Consider the following 24,151-nt stretch of genomic DNA (forward strand, 5'->3'; position numbering starts at 1 on the left):
ATAATATTTAAAGGACCCAGACAAACTATATTACTTAGTATCGTAAAATTGTAGTTCATAATATCGACTACATGAGACTGATCACAAACAAAATTACTGACACTAAGCAATTATATATTCTGTAAAAAAAAAATATGCACATGGCGTTCATGAATATTCTGGTTTGGTTCATAGGATGTTAGATCAGATGTGTTCGTAACTTCTGGAGAGCGAGTAACGGTCACGGGAACGCATTGATAGTATAATCTGTGTCAACGAATACCGATGGCGGGAGAGGGTACGTGATGACGTGGACTCCGAGCGCGCCCCATTTGGGGCCTCTAACGGACGAGTTGAGGAGTCTGTGAGGTGCGCACGGCCGTGAGAATTCGAACGCTTGAGTGAGTGTGTGTATTCACCTCGGATCTGCTGCAGTCTCTGTCGAGACAGCCAGACACCACCCTACGGCAGTGAGCTCAGAGCTCATTATTTGCCGATCTCTGGGTAGGTCTGAGACCACTCACACACCACACACCGGGACAGCAAGGTCACAACTCCTTGACTAACGTCCCGTACCTACTCACTGCTAGGTGAACAGGGGTTACACGTGAAAGGAGACCAACCCAACTTATCTCCACCCGGCCTAGGAATCGAACCCCGGTTCTCTGGCTTGTGAGGCCAGTGCTTTACCAATCCGCCACCGAGCCGTGTGTGTGTGTGTGTGTGTGTGTGTGTGTGTGTATTCACCATGGTCTTGGATCACTTGTTGGACTCGTGATCGACAGCTATTTCCCTCCCGGAAGAGAGCTCCTATATGACCGATCTATGAGTAATGCTGTGACCTTATACGCACACACACACACCCAACTCCCCCGACCACGAAAGTTGGAGTAACGACTCGCAGCGGAGCGGTACTGAGATTATTTCAGCCCCGGGCGGGATCTAAACCCGGACCGCCGTAGTTGCAGCTGGGAACTCTACCACTGCGCTACGAACGTGTGTGTGTGTGTGTGTGTGTGTATATGTGTGTGTGTGTGTGTGTATGTGTGTGTGTGAGCGCGTGCGTGTGTGTGTGTTTGCCCTTTCGTAGTCCAAGTGACTGCCTACGCTTCCGACGTTATCGCCCTGTATATGCGTGTGTCTGTCTCTGTCTCTATGTATTCGTATGCCGATATCTTTGTGTGAGCGTGTATGTTCCCTTGATGTGCTTGCACCCGACTGATTTCCTGGGTACGATGTGACAGGATGTTGAGGACACTGATTCTTATTATTTATCTATTTATCCATGTATCCGTTTAGTTTTATGAACGCCACCTTGCACCCGTTACAACACAACTCAATATATCATCATTATCATCATAATCATTGCCAATGCTATTGTTATGGTTATCATCATCGACATTAGCATTAGAAGTATTAATCATTACCATTATCATTACCATTAGTACCATCATCAACAGTATCGTTATCATTATACTGTTATTACTACTATAATTAGTATCATGATAATTTCATCATTATCATTGCCAACGTCATAGTTATGATTAATTAATTATCATCATCATCACCATCATTTCACGAAAGCAGCTGCCAAGAGTGTTACGTTTTCATTACACTTATAATTTTTTTCACTAAATCCTGGATCATAGTATGACACAGACTTAACCCCTTCCGTACCAGGTGGGCCTTTTTTCCGTTTGTTCCATCTGCCGCCAGGTGATTTTATTCATCTCTGGCCCATTCTCTATCACGCCCTTCTCTACCGGGTGACATTTTTCTCCTCATTTTCGTAATACCTTCTCAGCAACGAATAAGGGTAACCCCAAAGGCACCAAATCTGGTGTAGCAAGCGTCATCGTCACTGGGGGTATACGGCAGGGCACTGTTCACGCACATACCGACGCCAGTCACCCCCCCACCCCACGGCCTCTCCGAATAAAGAAACCCAGGATTAACAGTCGCACACGTTTTGTATGCTACGTTCACTGGAGCTGCGCTGGTGACGTAATCGCTAGCGTGCCGGTCTCACATTCGCTTAGTTGTGGGTTCGAATCCCGCACTCCTCTCCGATTCCCAGCAGTGACCGTCGTTACCTGCCCCCAACCATCCAGGCTACGGTTACTCAGCGTCTCCTGGCGTACGCTCCTCACCACCACCATCACCGCCACCTTCAGAGAAACAGAGACCTGTCACTGTGAATTTGATCCTTAAGTTCTCCCGTAATAAGGTCGACTGTATGGTTGTGTCCCTGAAGAAGACTTTCAGAATGCTATGGGGTTCGGTTATCAAAAGAACGGCTGGACGTTGATCCAAAGGGAAGCAGTTGAGAAATCAACTCACAGGAGACATGTCCATAGGCTTAAACATCATTCTCCGGTGTTGTCGCGTGAGGAATCATGGTCATAAACAAGACATCATTCTCTCCAGGAAGAAGGATGTCGCAACTATGACATCACTCTCGCCGACGTACAGAGATGACCTCACGAAAACGCCCTTCAGGGATCCTTGTCCACTGAGTGTGGGTGGTGCCCTGAGGCTGATGATGGTGGTGGGGGCTGGCGTGGCTCAGTGCGAGACATAGGGGTGAGTTCTTGGGAGCTGGTCATTTCTGTGGTTTCGCGCACGCACACACACACGACTCGATGGCGTCGTGGTAGCGATCGCGGCCGCCACTACGGTGTTCCGAGCTCGAATCCCGCCCTGGGCTGAAATAATTTCAGTATCGCTGCGGTGCGAGTCGTCACTCCAACTCGTGGGCGGTGAGTTGTGTGTGCGCGTGTGTGTGTGTAAGGTTACAACATCACGCATAGGTCGATCATATATGAGCTCTGAGCTCTCATCTGGGAGGGAAATAGCTGTCGATCACGAATCCAACACGTGATCCAAGACGATGATGAAACCATGGTGAATCACACGCGCGTGCGTGCACACACACACACACACACACACACACACACACACACAAAGGACCAGTCAAGGTGAATCACCGCAAGGTATGTTAGGACTCACAGACATCCTTTCTCTTAAGCGGCCATCAGACCATCACTGTACTGACATTACTATTTTATTGATGACCTTAATGGCAATATCCATTGTTTTATAGACAATTCAGTTGGTACTGGACGTAACAATACCTTAAGCATTGTGAAGAGTTTGTGGATATTAAAAGAATATATTGTGTGAAGGTTCTTTTTTGCTATAACTCGATTGATGTCGATCAATGTTTTTTTTTTTTTATGCTGTAGATTTTGTGTGAGATGGATGTTACTTCATCCAGAAAGAGCTAAGACAAAAAGGGCTGGATGATGCTGGATGAAGGCCTTAGTTGGCTACCCTCCTTGTAAGGGGAAGAAGCCTTTCGGTATATAGATAGAATATAGATTTTTGTGGAAGTAGCTGGCAATCCAACCATCCTGTGTTTGACCGAAAGCCACGAAATCGTAAACATTCACAAGTTTTCGTCAAAAAATAAAATTTGCTCCTTCTACGCACATTGTCACAAATAGTAAGCTCTGGACGTCCACATTTATTATTTAATTGTTTGCCTATGGGAAATTTTATGCTACTTGTGAAAAAAATACTGTAAAAGTAGGAATTGTTGTTCGTGAGAACTAGTAAATGAAAATGACTTCGCTCACAGAAATCTAGACTTAGCTAAGAACATTTCAACAATATGTCTAACATTCGTATAAGTTTACAATCGTTCATCATTCAGCTTTGCTATATATGTGACGGAAAAATAATATGAAATTAGAATATTGTAACTGAAGTCGTTATTACTCAAACGAATTCTCAACTGTCGGCGCTGGTGGAAGCCAGTGTCCGGGCAAACGGACAATGACGTCGAGCCTTGCCCGCCAACAGAAAAGGACGCCAGAAGACGGCATCTTAACTCGTGAGAAGACCTGCCGTCCCCAGTTTCAATATTGAAGTCTTACTTTTCCCCAACCGTATGATTAATAATTAGACAAACTTCCCATTCCAGGTTCTTCGTTCAGAGATATAATCGAGGAACAAGAGCGGACCTGTTTCCACCGAAAAAAGAAAAAAAAACGTTCGATAATCCTCGGGACTTGAATCGATTTTGCAGCGTTTTCATGGCATCGACGTTGTAAAATATCTAAACAAGAATCGTTAGGAGTTATTTTGTTCTAATTTGTTTTCAGTATATGACTAGTAATATTCGTAATTGTTATTGGGAACAAATTGTTATGAATATAGTTTGCTTCTAGTAATACTTTTTAAACGTACCGATTTGTTTATTGGCATCAACATCGGTATGATTCATATTATTATCTATATTATTATTATTTATGTTATTGTCGTTATTTTTTTATCATCACTTTAAACAATTTCAATATCTTGAACTCCATTCTTTTCGTTGGCTTAGATGCCCATGCATATTTTTCTGTAGACCTGATCTGTACAGCCAGAATACCCCTTTCATTGGATCAACACTCATCTTGTTCCTCTCTTTCGTCCACTGACTTTGTATCAGCGACAAAGTTCGCTCTACATTTACATAGCGCGATGCTGCAGCAAAGAAAAATTGTGCAATTCTCAGCAATTCTTAGTGGCATTCAATATTCTTCGATTTTTCAAAATATTTAGTCCACTTTTTATGTACCGGCAATTTATTGAATTCATCATTCTTGTAATTTTCTACAAATTTTAAGTTACTAACTTGATCAAAGCACTTCACATCATCAACCTCTACCCCCTTATTTATCAAGTATTTGACACAAGGCTCCACATCAGTCTAATTTGGGAATTCACTCAATGTTTCCCACTTGAAACAAGAAAACCCATCTGTTGGCTTCATCCGCATACCCAAATACTCTAAGCATCTGTTGTTCATATTAATTACTTCAACACAAAACCTGTCGCGCTCTTTTTTATATCCTTCTGTGCGTTTCTGAGCAACCAGTCCCGTAACTCTCAAAGACATGAAATCCTGATTCGTTCTTCAAACTCCAAATTTGTTAGCACTTCTGCAACAGAACTGTTTTCCCTTTCAATTGCTTACATGTGTGTATGAAATACAGTCTTTAATGAGTGCATGTACCAGTGATAACTCTCACTCGTATAATCCTCAAAGAAAATTTTAATTATTGTGGGAGGTTGGTCTTGCGATAAAAAGAACGACTTAGGAGCAGGAAACATCTGTATCAGCCTTGTGATGCCAGGAAACAGTGACATCCAGCGAGTCTTACTATGGGAGAGGAGCCTTCTGTACTCAACCTAAGCAAAATTACAGTACTCCTTTAAATGCTCAGTTCGAACTGTGTAGATATGAGAATACTGGTAAATTTTACAGATTATATTTTCAATATCAATGTCCAATCTTTCTGCTCCATGATGGACACAGTTGTTCAAGATATGTGCCGGGCATCCCACTCCAATTACTGATCTCTTTTCCAGCATATTTATCAAATTTGCAAACACATTACCCGGTACTCACTTCTTCATTACGTCGGAGTCCTCCAAACATTGTGTTGCAGTTGTCACCTGTGAACGCCACACACTTTTCAGAGACAAATTTTCTCCAATGTTTCTTTTACATAATTAACGATTGTATCTGTTGTTTCATTGGGTGTGTTCTTAGATTCAATCAGTTTTGACTCTAAACCATATTTTCCAGTCAAAATACTGAATAATTACAGGAAACAGCTTTACCGCATTGCAATTACTTCCGTCTGCAGCTACTCCACAGTATGCTATTTTATTTTCTTCAAGACTTTTCAAGGCAACATCAACAGAATGCGGTGTGAACACAGATTTAACTATTGCTTCTGTCTTTGTTCCAGCACTAGAAAACTTCTTTGCCACTTCAGAATCAAAGAACGCCTTTTTACACAAAACAGATGAAATATCCTTGGATGAGAAACTACCGTGATGTTTAAAATTGTAAGATGCGTAAGTACCTTATGCAGCAGTGACAGCATCTTCAGTTTTACTTCCTGGTTTGACAAAATAATCTGTCAAATTCGTTGACGAGGACTCTCCTTGCACTGCTTTCTTGTGATTCTCAGAGTTCACATGTGTTTGTAAACCACTAATACCTTTATTTACCACAGAGACGCATGGTCCTGATTTGCACACCAAGCACTCAGTTTCCCTCCCACCCTTCCCTCTTTTAAAGCACGGGAGTTTGTTCTACATCTCTGCAGTGAATTTACTTTTCCGGTTGGGCATTTTGCCAGGCACTTTTATTATTTGGAGAGCCAATAAATTTCAAATCAGCGTTGTGGCGTCAAGCCCACACACAGGCAAACCAGAAGTCTGTAACACCGTCACAGCCGGTTCAAGACTGGTAGCCTGGCCCTGTGTATTACCTGTGTAGTATTTGATAAAGTGTTGTACATAATATATTATGGTATTTTGATTCTTCCTATTTTTAGTAATATATAATACCTGTGTATTACCTGTGTATTATTTAATAAGGTGTTGTACATAATATATTATGGTATTTTGATTCTTGCTAAATATCTCAAAACTATTGTTTAAATAGAAAAAAATTGTTGAAAAAAAATTGGGGACGAGATGTCCTATTTTTTGGGGACCAGTTGTTCTAGGGGTGCAGATTTGGGGACCAGTTGACCGTTCACGGGCCCGGACTGGGCAACCATAACAGTTGTCAATGCACTTAATAAAGCGAAAGTGAATTATGATTGAAAAATACTAAAATGCCATAATTATATGCAAGATATGAATAACAAATATTACAAAGTGAATAACTAATTACCATTTACTTTGTGGCTACAACAGCACGAATTGTGAAAAACGGCGTGTGGTAGAGCAAGGAAAAAAGATAGGACATCTAAGCTAACTATGACTGCTAAACAGTCCAAGTTAGCAACATTTTCCAGGTGACGAAAACTGAACAAGAACTGAACGAAGACTCTCTCTCTCTCTCTCTCTCTCTCTCTCTCTCTCTCTCTCTCTCTCTCTCTCTCTCTCTCTCTCTCGCCATTACAGACTAACTACAAAGTTTAATAACATATTTTTATGGAAGCTAAAATCCCGGACTTTTGGATAATTTTTTTTAATTCCTCCCGGACGAGTTTTTTGACACGGAAATGCAGGACATGTCTGGGGAAATCCAGACGTATATAAACCCTATAATGGGTAATTAGAAATTCAGGAGTGTGAATTATGGGTAATTACGAATTCAGGTGTGGGGTGGTTTGAATTATGGGGTATTACGAATTTAGCCGTAGGCTGGTGTGAATTATGTAGTATTACGAATCATTTACTAGGCTAGATAGAGTGAGAAATGAGGAGGTGAGGAGGAGAACAGGGGTGGAAAAGGAGCTGGGAGATAGGGTTGATGAAAGAATATTAGGATGGTTTGGACACATGGAAAGAATGAGTGAAGAAAGACTAGTAAAAGAGGTATGGAAGGCAGATGTGGAGGAAGTGAACATGAGGGGACGTCCTAGGATGAGGTGGATGGATGGGGTGAAGGGGGCTTTGGGGAAGAGGGGAATGTCTGTTGAGGAAGGACGGGAGAGGACAGAAGACAGGGATGAATGGAGAATGGTTGTATATGGATGATGTTGTGATTGCATGAGGTGGAATGGGCGGGGGGGGGGTGAGGTAGTATGTGTGAGCAAAATTTGACGCAGCCTGAAGGGATTTCTCCCCGTCCTCTCCTTTTATGCAATGGGGGGACGGAGAGGGGGGGGTCGCCGATTTAATGAAGCGGCCTTGCTGTGGATGTGCTGTGTCTTGCGACACTGCTTCTGACTCAGGGCAGTGGACAAGGTGCAGGGATGACCCGTCATTCAGGAGGTGCTCAGATAAGAGGGAGGGTGGAGGGGTGTGGAGTGTATTTCAGGGATGGAATGGGTGGAAATGATTTTATGCCTTTCCCTTTTTGGCTACCTCCCTTGTAAGGGGGAAAAAGCCTTGGTATATGTATTAATGTATGTACGAATCTTTTAATGAAATGTTTTATATAATTAGCTAGTGATTATACATAAGGTCGGCTCATGTGCTTGTAAGATGAAGTCGACATTTTCACTGCCACAGTCGATTTGTTTGATCTTGGCTGCCACCAGGGATTTTTATTCAGTCAATCCCAGTGGTTACTGACTTCTCTGCAAGTCCGTTGCATCACAGAAGATTGCTTCGTCTTTTGCAACACATAAGCAAGACTACTTCTTGTCAGACTAATTTGTAACATTGCATGCAAAATCGAAGCTCCTCTGCCGAGGTGGTGGCGGATGGATTAATCATAAAATTGACTGAGTTGTGGATAGATACATTCTTCTTTTTCTTATTTCTTCGTCTTCCTCTTCTTTTCTTTCTTCTCTTTTTCTTTTCTGCCAGTGGTCAGCTGCTCGAGTATTTCACAGTCGACACCCAAGTAGACTTCCACCCTTGACAGTTTCTGATCCTGGTGGTAAGTTCAGTGTAGAATAAAAACGTGTTTTTGGGTTGAGTGTGCATCCAGTAGCCACATGAAATGAGTGTCAGGGTCCCATCATGGCTGATAACTGAAGATTTACAACAGTCTTTGACGTTGGATTAATTTCGGACCTCATTTGCAATCCTAATTTCGGTGCAGTCATGATTGTATTGCCTATAACTGTCGTTGCCATTTTGTTTTGAATCGCAAAGCTACTGACACGGTTAGATAAAAAGTTGCGGGCCGAAATAATATTTTTTCGTTCTTTTTATTATTTCCATTCGCTTGAATTATGACTATTCAAATAGAAAATTATATTATTTTGATCCTTCAAATTATGACAAACAGCTTGTTCACGAGAACCTTTTTTTTTCTAATTTGTTACAGACTCGAAAGATGCCCCGTTGCACGATCCGCGTCGTCGTGCTAACACTCATCGGCACAGTGTGCACAGTCCTTCTCGTCTACCCCGCACGACTTCAGCAGCTCTCCAGTTCCGCTGGATACCGAAGCTCGAGTGTGTCTCCCTTAAAGATCCTCGCCGATTCACAACAAAAAAACAAGGTAAGAATGACATTGGACCCGGTGGCAGAGATGTCGTGTTTCCTATTCAGTAGTGGAACTGGACGATGTCGTCATCAAGAAGTGAGAGATATCGGGAGTGTAATAAGAGAACAACGGGGTTAGGGGAGAAGAGAAGGAATGGTTGTGTTTCAAGGATGACGAAATGAAGTGTGCAAAGACGGTGTGTTGGGTGAAAGAAATGGGTGTTAGCAGAAATAAGAGTAGTTAATGATGTAATCATTTAGATAAACACCTAAGCAAGACGAAGCTTTAAGAATCATTTAGATAAACACCTAAGCAAGACGAAGCTTTAAGAATCATTTAGATAAACACCTAAGCAAGACGAAGCTTTAAGAATCATTTAGATAAACACCTAAGCAAGACGAAGCTTTAAGAATCATTTAGATAAACACCTAAGCAAGACGAAGCTTTAAGAATCATTTAGATAAACACCTCAGCAAGACGAAGCTTTAAGAATCATTTAGATAAACACCTAAGCAAGACGAAGCTTTAAGAATCATTTACATAAACACCTAAGCAAGACGAAGCTTTAAGAATCATTTAGATAAACACCTAAGTAAGATGTTGTAATGATTATAATTTATTTTATATTATTTTTTTTATCATTTGTCTGTTTGATTCTCATTTATTATTAGTTATATGTCAATCTATCATTATTTACTATTTACCTGTTTGCTTACTATTTAACTATACCTATGCATCTGTTTATGTATTTTATTTGTTATTTACATTATTATAGTTTTTATTTATCAATTTATTATTATGATTTTTTTCACATCCGACCTAGATATGGACCAAAAGGTCTCCTGTCGGCATGCTCCGCCTTTGTAATCCTTTGTAATGAAGAGGTTAGGAAGGTAGTGGAGGAAAAAAAGCATGTTAATGAGGAATGGATACAGAGAAGAGACATCATACATACATATACCAAAGGCTTTTCCCCCCTACATGGGGAGGTAGCCAAAAAGAAAAAGGCATAGAAACCACTTCCACCCATTCCATTTCCTATATATTCCACTCCCCTCCACCCTCCTCCCTCCCTCATATCTTGGCACCTCCTGGATGACGGGTCATCCCTGCATCCTGTCCACTGCCCTGGGTCACTGGGAGACGAAGAGGCATATTAGAAGTTTACATAAGAACATAGACTGTAGGAAACCATAAGAGTTGCAGTAGGCAAATCCATGCCCCTTACCATATGCCATCCCTATCCATGAAGTTATTTAATCTAAGACAACTGTTCCGGCGACCATTACAAAGGATTACAAAGGCAGAGCATGCCGACAGGAGACCTTTTGGTCCATATCTAGGTCAGATGAAAAAAAATCATAATGATAAATAAATAAATGAATAAATAAAAACTATAATAATGTAAATAATATATAAAATACATAAATAAATGCATAGGTTTAGTTAAATAATAAACAAACAGGTAAGTAGTAAATAATAATAAAGTGACATATAATGAGGTGCTAAGATAAGATACATGGCAACTAAGTATATTCCATTGATTCACCACTTCGTTGGTAAACCATGTCTTATCTACTTCCTTCTTAAACTTAAATTTGTCCAATTGAAATACATTAGTACGAGTCCTACTCTGTTGTCTTAATATGATGACCTTGCCTGCATTATCCTTGTTAAAGCTTCATTCATTTGAATTCAAGGGAGGAAGCTAAATGCATGATGGGGAAGATAATTATAAGATGAGGTACGTGTGTATAAGATTTGAAAGAAAAAATGTTTCAGAAGGGAGTAGGAAGAGGCAGAGAGAGGATATATTAAAAGGAGCAGATATTAATGGAAACAAAGACTCCGAGATAGAATGGGTTGAGTATTTAAAGTTGTTGAATGTAGAGGAGACGAAGGCTTTGATTCTTGCGATGGTATATGCCACGAGAACGGATGTGACAGTCAAGGAGCATGATAAAGTTATTGCAAAAGTAGAGCTATAAATTACCTTGAAAGAAATTAAGAACATCTAAATCACAGACAGGGATCTCTGACCAGCATAATAGCTATTCTGTGAATGTCGAGGCATAGATTACAGCATTGCTATCTGTGGCATCAGCATACGTTTGTGTATCTATTGATGTGATGGTAATACACCTACACTGTGTGCACACTAAGTACACAAAATGACAACAGGTGTGATCATGACGCAAGGTTGTTATTGTCGATGCGTAACAATGGATGACAGTAATGCTATAGTATCTCATATCGTCAATGACAGACTGTCGGCGCTAATCACCGTTATCACCATAATTTCAAGCTTCAGGGACAAAGTGAATGACGTTTCCAAATAAAAAAAAACAAGATACGTACGGCAGGTATGACATGAATAGGCAGTAACAAACATGTAAGCTAAGAAATGCCTACTGCTTAAATTTCAAGATTTGGTTACTACAAAGATACCGCCTCGGGCTATCCTGTTTTGTTTTTATGATAATTCATTTTTTAGTGACAATACCTATAAAAATGACGATGCTTGGGTGAATGATTTCATAGTTTTATGGAGTTGATATAGGTAGTTAAGTGATATTTTAGAATTGCTATAATGAACATTGACTAAAATTCTTCCCTTTTTTTCAGGAATGTATTTGTGAACCCTTGAAGAAGGAGAATTTACCCCCATTATATATCATCATGCCCACATACCCACGGGCAGAGCAAATTCCTGAACTGACACGCTTTACTCAAACCTTAATGCACGTGCCAAACATTTTCCTCATTGTAAGTGAGGATTCCAAAAAGCCGACGAAAGCAGTTGAGAGCTATCTCGTGGAGTCTGGCATCCCACACACATATCTCAGAGGTACATCTCGTTAATGAATCTGATTTTAATATGCTGTATATACATTTAGTTCTTAAAAACCAGTTCACAATAATATCTGTTGCAGGAATTTAGTATAAAGAAGGTAAGGAGTCTATGCCATGAGGCGCATAGCTGCAGCCCTATGCTGTCAACATCCTATGCTCATGTAAACAGATTGAAGAAGACCTACATGCCTAAAGGGTGTGGCAGTTATTATCATTATTACCGTATTTTGGGGGTATATAAGACGCACCCAAATTTTGGCTGGCCTGTTCCGGAAATAATAAAAGTTATCCCGCTAATCCCAGGCCCCGTTCATCGGAGTTATAATATCAGGTTGCTTATATCGTCACTCTGGATCGAAATAAAGATGGTCACCAGTAGGTTTCTAGACGCTACAAATCTGACAGTTCGCGGGCAGATAACTTCATTGTTAATGGCCCATAGACCATGAAACTTCCCAAACACATTCAACTGCAGTGTGTACTCACTTCGAAATTGATTACAATCGTATATATGATTACTCCATGCGATTGGACACGCTACCGAGCGCCTATGGCCGCCTCTGGGCGCATTTTAGAATAATTTGATTACAAGTCGATTTAGCGGTACATAACGAAAAAATACAAGTAAATATTTATAGTAAGATTTTTTTTTTTTTTTGGGGGGGAGGATCACAACCGTTATAATAATAAATTGTCTGGCCATTTCATAGTTCGTAAACATAAACAACACAGCATATGTTGCACCTGTGCTTACCTGATTTTTCATGCTAATTGACTTTGAACTTTGAAGTGCATAAAATACAGAAAATATTTACTAAAGAGGTGTGGAAGGCAGAAGTGGGGGGAGTGAACATGAGGGGCGACCTAGGATGAGATGAGATGGAATGATGGGGTAAAAGGGGCTTTGGGGAAGAGGGGAATGTCTGTGGAGAAAGGATGGGAGAGGACAGAAGACAGGGGTGAATGGAGAATGGTTATATATGGATGAGGTTGTGATGCATGAGGTGGAATGGGTGGGGGATGGGGGGTGAGGTAGTATGTGTGAGAAAAATTTGACGCAGCATGAAGGGATTTCTCCCCATCTTCTCTTCTGCATGGGGGGATGGAGAGGGGGGGGTCGCCAATTTTATGAAGCAGCCTTGCTGTGGATGTGCTGTGTCTTGGAACACTGCTTCTGACACAGGTCAGTGGACAGGATGCAGGGATGACCTGTCGTCCAGGAGGTGCCAAGATGGAAGTGAGGGTAGAGGGGAGTGGAGTGTATTAGGGATGGAATGGGTGGGAATGGTTTTATGCCTTTGTTTTTTGGCAACCTCCCTTGTAAGGGGGATCAATTCTTTGGTATATGTATGTACGTATTTACTAAATAAAACAAAATGTACTTATAAACAAACTAATGGCAATTGCTGCCAAAACAAACTTAGTATGTCAGTTGATCACTGTCCTCTTTTAGATATGAACAACAGCACACTACCACAGCATTCATCTAGCAAAAGATGCATCATCCTTGTATGCATGTGCAGTGGTCCCATTGAGCAACACAGCTACCTCCCGTGCTATAAAAAAAAATACAATGGATTGTTGGATAATATATACTATTTGCCATGATATATGAATAGAAGTAAAGGTTAACACAATATGTGTACAAAAGTGTTTGAAAACCTCAATGATTATTTTTTTGTTCTCAAATTGTAATACATGGTTTATGGATCTGATGTAAATATTTTTATCATTTTTAGCTTAAAATTACTTGAAAAGGTTGTAATATTGTACAAATACCAACAGGGAAAATCAAGGCACCTAAGAATAGTTTCTGTACATAAATCATGTTTGAATTATGTTACAGATGAGGTGAACAAGGATGCAGCATAAGTAGAGTTGTACCCTCAGATTAGTGAAATTGTTTGGTGTAACTTTGAATAAATTGTATATGGCATTATCACTGTGATTTGATTAGTTAAGATGTGTAGTCATGTCCTTGGGCTCCTGGGTGAATGAAATGGTGTGGCATTAGTTAGAACAAATTCTGTAAAGGATACATTTATAGCAAAATATTCAATAGACTCCAAGCAACTTCTAAACTGTTTTTTATATTTTACAGTTGAAATGCCAAGTAAATACAATAAGATGAAGAAGAAGCCAAGAGGTGTTGCTAATAGGTTAGCAGGCATGGACTGGATACGACAGAATGCCCGGACAGGTGTCTTCTATTTTGCAGATGATGACAACACTTATGACATCCGTATATTTGAAGAAGTTAGTATTGCAAGTGTTTTCAAAACTATTTCTGCTTCCTAGATGTGGTCACATTATTGGAGTATAGAATGTATTTGTTTTGGCAAGTCATGAATATATGACAAAGAAAATTTGCTGCTGTAGTATCCTAGATTCTAATTGCAGTGTTTTATTTATAACATTCTTCTGTTGTTCTTGACTCATTACATGTTTATTTTTCTAGTGTTTCATCATTGTCAGTCTCTTTTCACCTTCTCTTCTTGTTTCAATGCCATTTCTTTTTCTTCTGCCTTTGTTTTCTTTTGTGACCACTCCCTGTCTTATGAAATTTAATTCTCTCTTGTTTCAATGTCATTTCTTTTTCTTCTGCCTTTGTTTTCTTTTGTGACCACTCCCTGTCTTATGAAATTAATTCTCTCAGTACCCTGAGATCAGTTGAGAGCACACACCTCCTTATTTAAAGCAAAATAGGTCTGGGAAGAAAACTCCAACCAAAACCTTTAAAGGGTCTTTGAATGTATGTGGATGAGAAACAAGCAAGAGAAAAAAAAAGTAAATTAGTGTCGTTTTTGTGAAAAGAAAGATGAATGTGTTAATGTTGAATGAAATTAAACTGAAAAGATGGGTTTGAGTTTAGGTGTTTGCTAGGTATAACATCAGAAGTGAAGAGAGGGCAAGGGAGGGATGGAGTGATTTTGTTGGTGAGTGATGATATCTGTTGCCTCAAGTTTCTTTGACTAGAAACCCACAGCCCCACAGTGGCTAGTGATGATCTCTCTGTGAAGAAACTTTGGACTGTTGTGTTTTATTAGTGTGGGAGTATTGTATCACTGGCTAAAATGAGTAAGAGGGGAGCATTTGCTAGTTGTTAGTTCTCCTTATGGCTTATGTGAAAAGGTGGAGGAAATACAATTGAAATTAATAAAAGGTCTTGAGCCTAGTCCAGAGACAGAGTTCCAGCCACTTGGGGCTGTACCTACAAATGGAGGAGAGGGGGTTGACAGTGTTTTGAAAAACAGGCAGCAGATAGAAGAGAATTTTTCTGATATTTATCTTGCAGGACTAAGCACTAGCAGGTACTTATAATTGGTCCCTGGTGAGTGGTGAGATGTGTAAATTTGTAGTTGAATGAATAATCAGGATAATGTAGGTAGAAATAAATGATATTTGTAAGTGCATATGGTCCTGGTAGTGAGAAAAGTGGGGAGAGAGAAGAGATATGAAGTGATTTAAATGACAGTGTGGAGAATTGTTGAAGAAATGTGAATGTAGTGATATCAGAGTACATTGATATCCCAGAGGATGAAATTATAGGGAAGTATAACATGCAAAAAAAAATTGAATTAAAGAGGAAATGTTGAAGTCTGTGGTAAACAGATCTAATGATAGCAAATACATTGTTTAAAAAGAAAGATTTACATAATGTACTTGGGCCAGGATAGTTGGTGAGAAGGTAGCTGAAAAAATATTAATAGAATGTGTAGTGATGTTCAGTAGGGTGACTGGAAGAGTTCTGGATGTGAATGCCTTAAAGGGAAAGAGCAGTGGAATATCCTTTCACTGTGTGATGGAAAGGAGCTTGAGAGTGAATGTAATGTGGAGAAATAAAAGAAAGAAGGGATGCAGAAAGGGAAATTTAGTTCAATTTCAGTTTAACAGTTTATTCAACAAAATATTACACATTACATTTGTATGTTGAAGATGCACATGGATATATACATATAAAAATTAATTTGTTGAAAATGAGAGAGCGGAAGCAATAGCTTATAAAATGCTCTCTCAAGTAAAACTGAGAAATAGATGCTTTTAATGAAAAAGAGTGGGAAGAGAAAATGAAAAGATCTGTTTCAAGGAGAAAATATTGAAATGTGAAAAATAGGTGTGTGAAATATAGGTCAATTTCTTCATGTGGGCTTAGACTCCATTCACTTTAAGGGGAGAAGGTCTCCATTGTGTATATATAAATAATGTATATTTTACTCAGTATGCATATACTCTGACATTCAAATATAGAAAAATAATCATTTTCCACAGATACGCACAACAAAGAAAGTGTCAGTGTTTCCAGTGGGTTTGGTTGCTGAGCGTGCTGTAAGTACACCAGTTGTGAAGGATGGAAAAGTGACTGGTTTTTATGATGGCTGGGTTGCAAATCGTAAATTTCCTCTGGATATGGCGGGTTTTGCTGTTAATGTTGAGTTCTTTCTAAAACAACCCAATGCCACCATGCCATATAAACCTGGTTATGAAGAGGATGGATTTCTTCTTAGCCTTGGTGTCACACCAGATGATTTAGAACCTAAGGCTTTTAACTGTACTAAGGTAAGATTTACCCCCATTGTTTTCTTTAAAAGAGTAAACCCTTGTTATGTCTTCTAAAGCATACTGCAATATAAAAATCTAGGCAGGGCTGTTTGTAAACCCCCATCCACACAAGCATACAACATCTGACAGATTTTATTAATTACCAGAGTCTGCAGACACATTTGTAATGTTATCCATACATATATGGCTAAGATCCAGCTGGAACAGAGTGAGAGTTGGCTGGTGACATATTTGTGTGTGGTAGTAGTTCATTAACAGGAGCATGGTTTGTCTCAAGAAAGACAGGAAGCATGTTTTTACTCAAACTGTATCACAAACACCTTGCAAAGGTGGTGTGTCCATCACTGAACAAACTCACTTGTGTCTGTAGACACTGTATGCTTGTGTGAACTGAGCTTGTGCTTGTTTGTCTGCAGACAAAGGTAATGAGTCCATCACTGCACAGAATTCTCACTTGTGTCTGCAGACTTTGTATTGTCATGTGGAAGGGGCTTAAAACATCATTTTTGTATGCAAATAAATGCTTAAACTTAAATGCTAGAGTTGATTGAAACTGCACTTGTGTGTGATAGTTACAATAACTATAACATGGCCCATTGCAAAAAAAAAGAAATAAGAGTTGTGTTTTCATTCAAGTTGTACCACAAACATCATTCTGATTTTCCTCCAGATAAAGGCAGTGAGTCCATCACCAAAGAAATTTTTCCCTTGTGTCTACAGACAGTATGCCTTTTCTTTTTGGTTTCTTTGTGAGGTGACAATTATATATAACCTATCAATCTCTCTACTGAGTTGGGTTTGAACCTCATAGTTGGAGTCAGTCAATCAGTCAGCCACTTGAAATCTATTGTAGAACAAAGGCCTCTCCCAAACCCTTCTGTGAGTCATACTGTTGTGGCAACCTCTGCCATGTCACTGCTGTATATATCTCTTTCATCCCTCCACCTGTCCAGTCTCCTTATTCCACACTTTCCATCTCAGATGATCCAGTCAGTAACACACTTGCTTCATCTCCCATCCTCATTTCTGGTTCCCTTCCTTGCATCAATTTCACCCCTTCCCCTTTATTACCTTTACAATATCTTTCCAGTCTGCTGTTGCACCGAACATGCTGCCTTCCTGTCTTTCAATATTAATCCCAGGATTGATCTACCCATTCCTTTCTATGCACTCCTTCACCTTGTCTCCATTGTTCTGTCAATTTCTAAGATGTACATCTGCAAGTCATAGCTGGAATTATACACTGTGTTTCAGAGAACCTCTCAATGATATTTCTGTATCTACCAAACATTTTTCAAGCCAGCTCCACTATGTTTCTTTATTTCACCAATTAATCCATTGCCCTTGGTTTCTCTTATAAAAGACCCACAATAATTTTATATAATATTTTGTTAGAATCTGACCTAAGTAGATTAACTTTTTTCAGGATTCTTACAATTGAATATGTTGTAATTTTCTCATGGTTTAAAGAAAGAAATAGTTGAAGGGATGAGTGAGATGGGAATGAAAAGGGTTATGATAAGATTTCCCTTTCCTATCCCTCTCTACTTTACTCTCTTAGAAATGGGATATAGGTACATATGCATATGGCATATGCAGTACATTTTCTTACATAAAAAAGATAGATAAATAAAAACTAATATCTATAACATAGATGTGTAAGATTGCTGACAAGATTTGGAGTACTCTTTAAGTAAATTTGAATTAGTTATAATTTCAGCAAGTTAAGATCATAGGTAAGTTGATAAATGTTTGGTTCTTACTGCTCCAGAACTGTCTAATCATCAGATGGTTTAGGTAATATATATTTCTATTTCTTTTGACAGATTTGGGTTTGGCACACACAGACCAAGAAAAATGGTCCTTTGAAAGGATTATCTATCATGGATTCTTCCAACGACACCAATTTGTCTATTCTCCGTCATGTTATATAAACAGGGAAATGAAGTTGCTGATGTTTACGTGGATTTGAAACTGCTGTTACTTATGTATATAATAGATTGTTTATAATGATATTTATTTAAGATTGTATATTTGTAATTTGCATATATCATTTAACTACCAAACACCTTCACAAACAGAATATGGCTTCAGGAAAATCTGATAAGGAGTCCAGTGGTATGTAATTAGAAATTCAAAGTAGCCAAAACACACAATTTTTGAAGTTTTGCTGTTGATATATAACTTAGTGCCTTTAATGGAGACCAAATATTTCTTACTAGAAACTGTTACTCCTCTGCCATGGTTTGTTTCAGAAAGGTGTAATATGTACTTCATATCCAAACAAGGAGAGTGATGCTGTGCAATGCGAATCAGTTGATAGTTGCCTCGAGTTTTTTTCTGACCAGAAACCCACAGCTGGCATCAGTCCTCAGGACCATCTATATATTTCTTTATTATGCTATTGTCTGTTTTGCATGAGTATTCAGCTTTTTTTTCTCTCTCACTGGCTAGTGGTGGGAAAATTGGAGAAATAAAAATAATGAAAGCTAAATGAGAAATGTTAGGTCCAAGCCAGAAATTGAGTGCCAGCACCTCAGGATGCACCTCTGGATGGAGGTGAGGGTGTTGATAGGTTTTGGAGGTGATTGGTGTGGAGATAATCCTCTTCTGTGTCCATCCCATGGGATTTTTTTCATGTTCTTCGATAGTGCCTCTCAGTTTTGCCATCTTTTTACTTGTATTTATTTTCTTACTTTATAAAGGAAAATCATACATAGCTGAACACATTTTTAAGTTGGGTCACTATTCTACAGAGAAATTACTATTCTGTGTTATACTTCTACTGTATGATTACATAAAGCTCTGAATTATTTTGCAAAGGAAATTATCTAATCACTTTTCAAGGTGATAACATTATAAAAATTTAAGTCTTAGTATATTAATTCTTTCTGTGTAACTGAAATTTTTTTTGACCAGTAATGTTAGAGATAGAATAAGATTGAATGGGGTTGAATCAAGAATTGTGTCTAGTTTAAATGAAAATATATGGGATAAATTGTTGTGATTCGAAAAAATAATTTGCTCAAACTTCATTCATGTACTGTTGTACTATCACACAGTAATACTAGCTATAATTTTGAATGTGAAACCAGATATTTGCTATTTGTAGCTACAGTTGTGACCATTAAGCCAGATATGTTGTAAGAAAAATCTACTGGATGAGAAAAGACAGTGTGCTTGACTGCTCAAGGTAGTAGAATCCAAAGAATTATTTATGTAGTATAGAAACAGGAGATATGATCTTGAAGGCTGCGTTTGACAAGACCATTCATAGGTGTAAATGTTATACCAGGATAAAACTGAGAAGCTTGAGAAAGTCTCCTATTCTAAGAAAGAGAATAGATATAGGAGCAACACCTTTATCAAAGGTGCACCTATGCAAAAGAGTGTCTGAATTTGTATCATTACAATACAGTAAGTAATGGTAATTGGATGCTCTCACATTCATGCATTGTATATGTCATTCAACAGTAGAAACTCAGGACACACTTCTTTATACTACATTAATAAGTATATAAATGCTAGAGTTGACTGACACACTCATGTGTGATAGTTACAATAACTAAAGCATCGTCCTATTTACTGTTACCAATCCTGCCAAGACAACAGGGGTTTTAATCATTATTTTCATATTTTTAGAATCCTTTTCAAAGGTATTTTAATTGAAAATATCCATCATGTTTTAGAGTGGTGAATTAATGACCCCCCAGTAAACTGGATATTTGTTCTAAGGAAGCTATTCAGAACTTAGTTCTATTTACCTAATGGGGGTGATATATCTTTATTAAGTGCTAGTAGTGGAGTGTACTATCCATTCAGGAAGACCTAATCTTTCCTAGTGTGGGTGATGCATTAAACAACCAAATGGAACTGCAGTGACAGCATTTTGAGATGTGAATGATTGAGTACAAGTGTTAACTGGGAATGTTCCTCTTTTTTGACTGCGACCGGAGGCTTTCCTCAGAAACCTTTGTATGAGGACCTTATGGATCTATTTTATCTTTTATTTCATATATAGATACAAATGTGGCATCCAGGGTGACTCATGTACATACCATACAACATTGTCCACAAGGATAGAAGTACTGGTAAACTACAGTTCATTACAACAAATCAAGCACATTGTATGGTTTGAACCGCCATGAAACTCTAAGGCAGTGTTTCTCAATTTTTATATCATGTCTTCACACATGTATTAATAGACCCCCTTTTGGGCTGTGGACAACAGATTAAGAAGTGTGAAAGATGAGGTGGATTGTAATTTGTTATGAAATGATCTAGGCAGTGTATGCCTAGTGGAAATTTAATTTAACAAAAAAAAAATAATAATGAGAATAAGTACTACTATAGGACTACTCCAAAGGTTTCTGGATTTTGTTTCATAAACTAGATTATTATGTTTTAATGCATAGCTGTCATTAAAAGAGGTCTCCTCTGTCAGTTTTATGTGAAAATCTCATTATGTAAATAGTACATTGTCCTCAGCATTAAAGCTGTGCTGTAGTTATAAGAAAACAAAAGTATGCAAAGATTTCTCATCACTTTTCATACCACTGTATGACTGAAAGAGAATGAATGATGCATGCATGCCAAAAGTTGCTGTGGAGTATGTGAAATCTTCATAGCATCTGTCAGTATATTTTTATAAAGCATTTGTTACTTTCAGAATAAAATTTGAAAATTCAGGTTATTTTTCTTATGATCCCTCAATATTTAGTAGACAACCTAAAGAATTGTTTCTAATCTGATTAATCTAAAGAGAGAGAGAAAAGTTAGATGGTATATGATTCCATTAACTATGAGTATCTGATCAGTTCAGATATACTCGTATCACCCAGCAGAAGCAGTGTTATAACATAATTTCCCTCCTAGTCCCCTTTTCCTTTCCCATCATCGCATTGCTGCTTTCCTTTCCTTTCTTCTCCTCCAAGTTCATATCTCTTGCCTTTCTCCCTTCTGTCCCATATGTTCTTATGTCCTCTAATCCATCAATCCCTTCGTCAAAATGGAGGAAGATTTTAATCAATTAGTGACAAAGTCCTGGCACCGCAACTAAGTAAAGTACTTAAAACTATTAATATAAAAGAATATACATACTAAGTCTTCTTGACAGCAGGCACTGTTGCATAAATATAGTGTCCAACCATAACCCAGCCTAGTGGCTGTGCTTCCATTAGGAATGCAGGACAGCTAACTTAAAGAAATACAATAATATAAAATAAAATGGAATGGTGGCATATCAGATCGTTATCTCTTCTGCCCTCTCACTAACCAACATGCATGCATGTCTAATTATCTAACAAAAGTCTCTATGTTGTCCCCAACATGCAATAATGACAATTTGTTGCCCTAGTGAGTGAGCTAGGTCAGAGCATTCCAGAGCTTGCAGAATTGTCTTGGAATTGGTCAGTCTAGACCAGTCATTCTCAACGAGGGCGATTTTTGAGCTCAGGGGAGCAAAAAACGTCGCAGGTATTGCTTCTGACTGACAAATTTTAAGCCTAATATAAAAGATCTAGCAGCAAAGCACCAGCCAGGCCCAAGGATCTCATTAAAACACAATGTGAGTAAAACATTTTAAATTAGTTGTTTATCATTGTTGCAATAAATATTATCATTATTTTCCAATCAAGTGGGGGGGGCGATCCTTTTTTTTTTTCAATTGAAAAATGGGGCAATATGGCTAAAAAGGTTGAGAAACCCTGGTCTAGACTTTTCCCCTACCCTGGAGGGCCAACAGAAGAGCAGACTACCGGTACTCTTTGCCAAAAGGAAAAGCTTCCCATGAACCTCTGGTGTGCTACCATTCATGTCAAGGTCAGGAAGGATAACTTCAAATCCAATGTCCACATTAGAGGCTAAAACTATCCACAAAGGGAAATAATGTGCTCGAGGAGGGAGGAATGGTAGAAGAGAGAGAAAGAAGGATTTTCATAAAGCCATTTGAACCTCAGTTTCAAAAACCTAGGGCGTTACCAGGCTGTTCCCAAAGTGTAAGGTTGGACATTTCACAATCAAGGACTGTAATGCTGAGCAGTGAGAGATGCATTATCATATATCCATCTCCGTGAGCAAATGGACGGGAATATTCTGAATATTCTATTCTATATACCAAGAGCTTTTTCCCCCTTAAAAGAGAGGTAGCTAAGTCAGAGGCATATACCTATTCCCACCCATTTCCCTCCCTTCCACCACCTTTTCCATCCATCACATCTCAGCTCCTCATGGATGATGGGTCTGAATATATGTAAGAGAAATAGTAGTTGGTCTGATTCACAGGATGTCTTTGAGGTCTACCAACACTATGTTATGCAATACTACTCTGGTGGATTTAGGGGGGCCATTGGGGTTATGCTGCCCCCCCCTTCCAGGAGATATGCTGGTGCTCCTCTGTAATTCCATCTAGTTGCTTTAATATGGTGCCCATATGGACATGTAAGGTTTACACGTGATATTCGTGTGAGTAGCTTCAAATATGTCGACAGCCTGATGGGCAATGGATGAGGGAAATAGTGTTAGGTGGCATAAAAATGGCCTTGATTTTACATGGCCTCCAATTCATTAGTGCTGTGATGTGCTGAGGCATTGTCCAATAAGAGGATGACCAGTAACCCTCTATTTGCAAAACCTGAAAGGTGACACCTGAAAATTACCCCTACGTTACCATTCTCTGGCAATCTGCAGTATCTGTTTGAAAATGGATGACATCAGTGTGGATACACATTCAAAGAAAACGAGGGTAAAGCATGCCGAGTTCAGATGTTGGTAAAACTCGGCAACATACCGAGATGCATTATCATTATATATATTTTTTGCGTTATTTGTTTCGTTTGACTTTTTCTAATGAATATTTCATTCCATTGTTGAGTTATATAAAATTCCGAGTTATACAGTGCCGAGTGATAAGGGTTTTACTGCATTACAAAGGTGAATAGTTCTAATTTTTGGATAAGGATCATAAACACAATTAGCTGCCAGCAACCCTGTGAATCACGAAAAGCTAGCTTTCGTCACGGTTAGAAAAAGCAGAGAGGTCTGAAGTTATCTAGCTGTTGTGCAGACGCGGGAGATTTTATATAGGTTTATAATGATGACTCAGCGAAGACTAGAGGAAGTTCCTTATTGTTTATGTAAGTTGGGTAGAAAAAACATTTGGAGATCCTGTCGTTATTACATGATTAGGCGACGTTACTCGAGGGTATTGTCTTCCGTTCCTGGATCATTCCTGTTCGTGGTGCGGTTGCAAGGACCAATAGCAGAAACCTACCGATGGTCTGTGCCACCAGCAAGAACATTGAGGCCCCAGCCGCCTCACTGTGGTTGAGTCAGCTCTCTGCGAACTGCGGGGTGTCCCACCTTAAAGTGTCTGTAGCAGGACAGTAGAGCAGGTAAGTGAATGGATGTCAAGCAGAATGGCTGCACTAGTCACGTTCTTTGTTGGCGAAGCCTTGGGGTTCTTCAATGACGGAGAACCCAAATCAAAGGCAAAGTAACATGATTATTGCCTTTGTACATACCTTGCGGCGATCGAGGGGTAGCTGGTGGCCCAGGAATACCAGACTATTTGATAATTGGTTAAAGAGGTTTATTGGACTCGTGACTGACAGATATTACCCTCTCGGATGAGAGCTCATAGCTCATATATTTCCGATTTATGGCTGTGACTTTACACACATACACCCCCCCCCCCAGCTCCTTGCCCACCAGAGTTGGAGTACCAGAGCTGGTGGCTGCTTGTTAACGGAAAAGAATTTTGTGTTGGAGATACATCAATTCGTTGTTCCTGGTCTCTCT

General features: G+C 39.1%; 1 protein-coding gene across 1 annotated transcript in view; it reads left to right on the forward strand.

The window, feature by feature from the left end:
* The window catches only part of LOC143026467 (galactosylgalactosylxylosylprotein 3-beta-glucuronosyltransferase S-like), a 58,741-nt gene extending 37,705 nt beyond the window's left edge, over nt 1–21,036 (forward strand). Inside the window, exons 2-6 of the mRNA XM_076186907.1 lie at nt 8,780–8,956; nt 11,567–11,789; nt 13,896–14,050; nt 16,064–16,351; nt 18,181–21,036. Of these exons, the coding sequence (XP_076043022.1) occupies nt 8,789–8,956; nt 11,567–11,789; nt 13,896–14,050; nt 16,064–16,351; nt 18,181–18,288 (942 nt within the window). The 5' untranslated portion in view covers nt 8,780–8,788 and the 3' untranslated portion in view covers nt 18,289–21,036. The remainder of the gene's footprint in view (nt 1–8,779; nt 8,957–11,566; nt 11,790–13,895; nt 14,051–16,063; nt 16,352–18,180) is intronic.
* The last annotated feature ends 3,115 nt before the right edge of the window (nt 21,037–24,151 follow it).

Source organism: Oratosquilla oratoria, chromosome 6 (assembly GCF_046742065.1).
Source record: "Oratosquilla oratoria isolate Oo_2021 chromosome 6, ASM4674206v1, whole genome shotgun sequence".
Lineage (NCBI taxonomy): Eukaryota > Metazoa > Arthropoda > Malacostraca > Stomatopoda > Squillidae > Oratosquilla > Oratosquilla oratoria.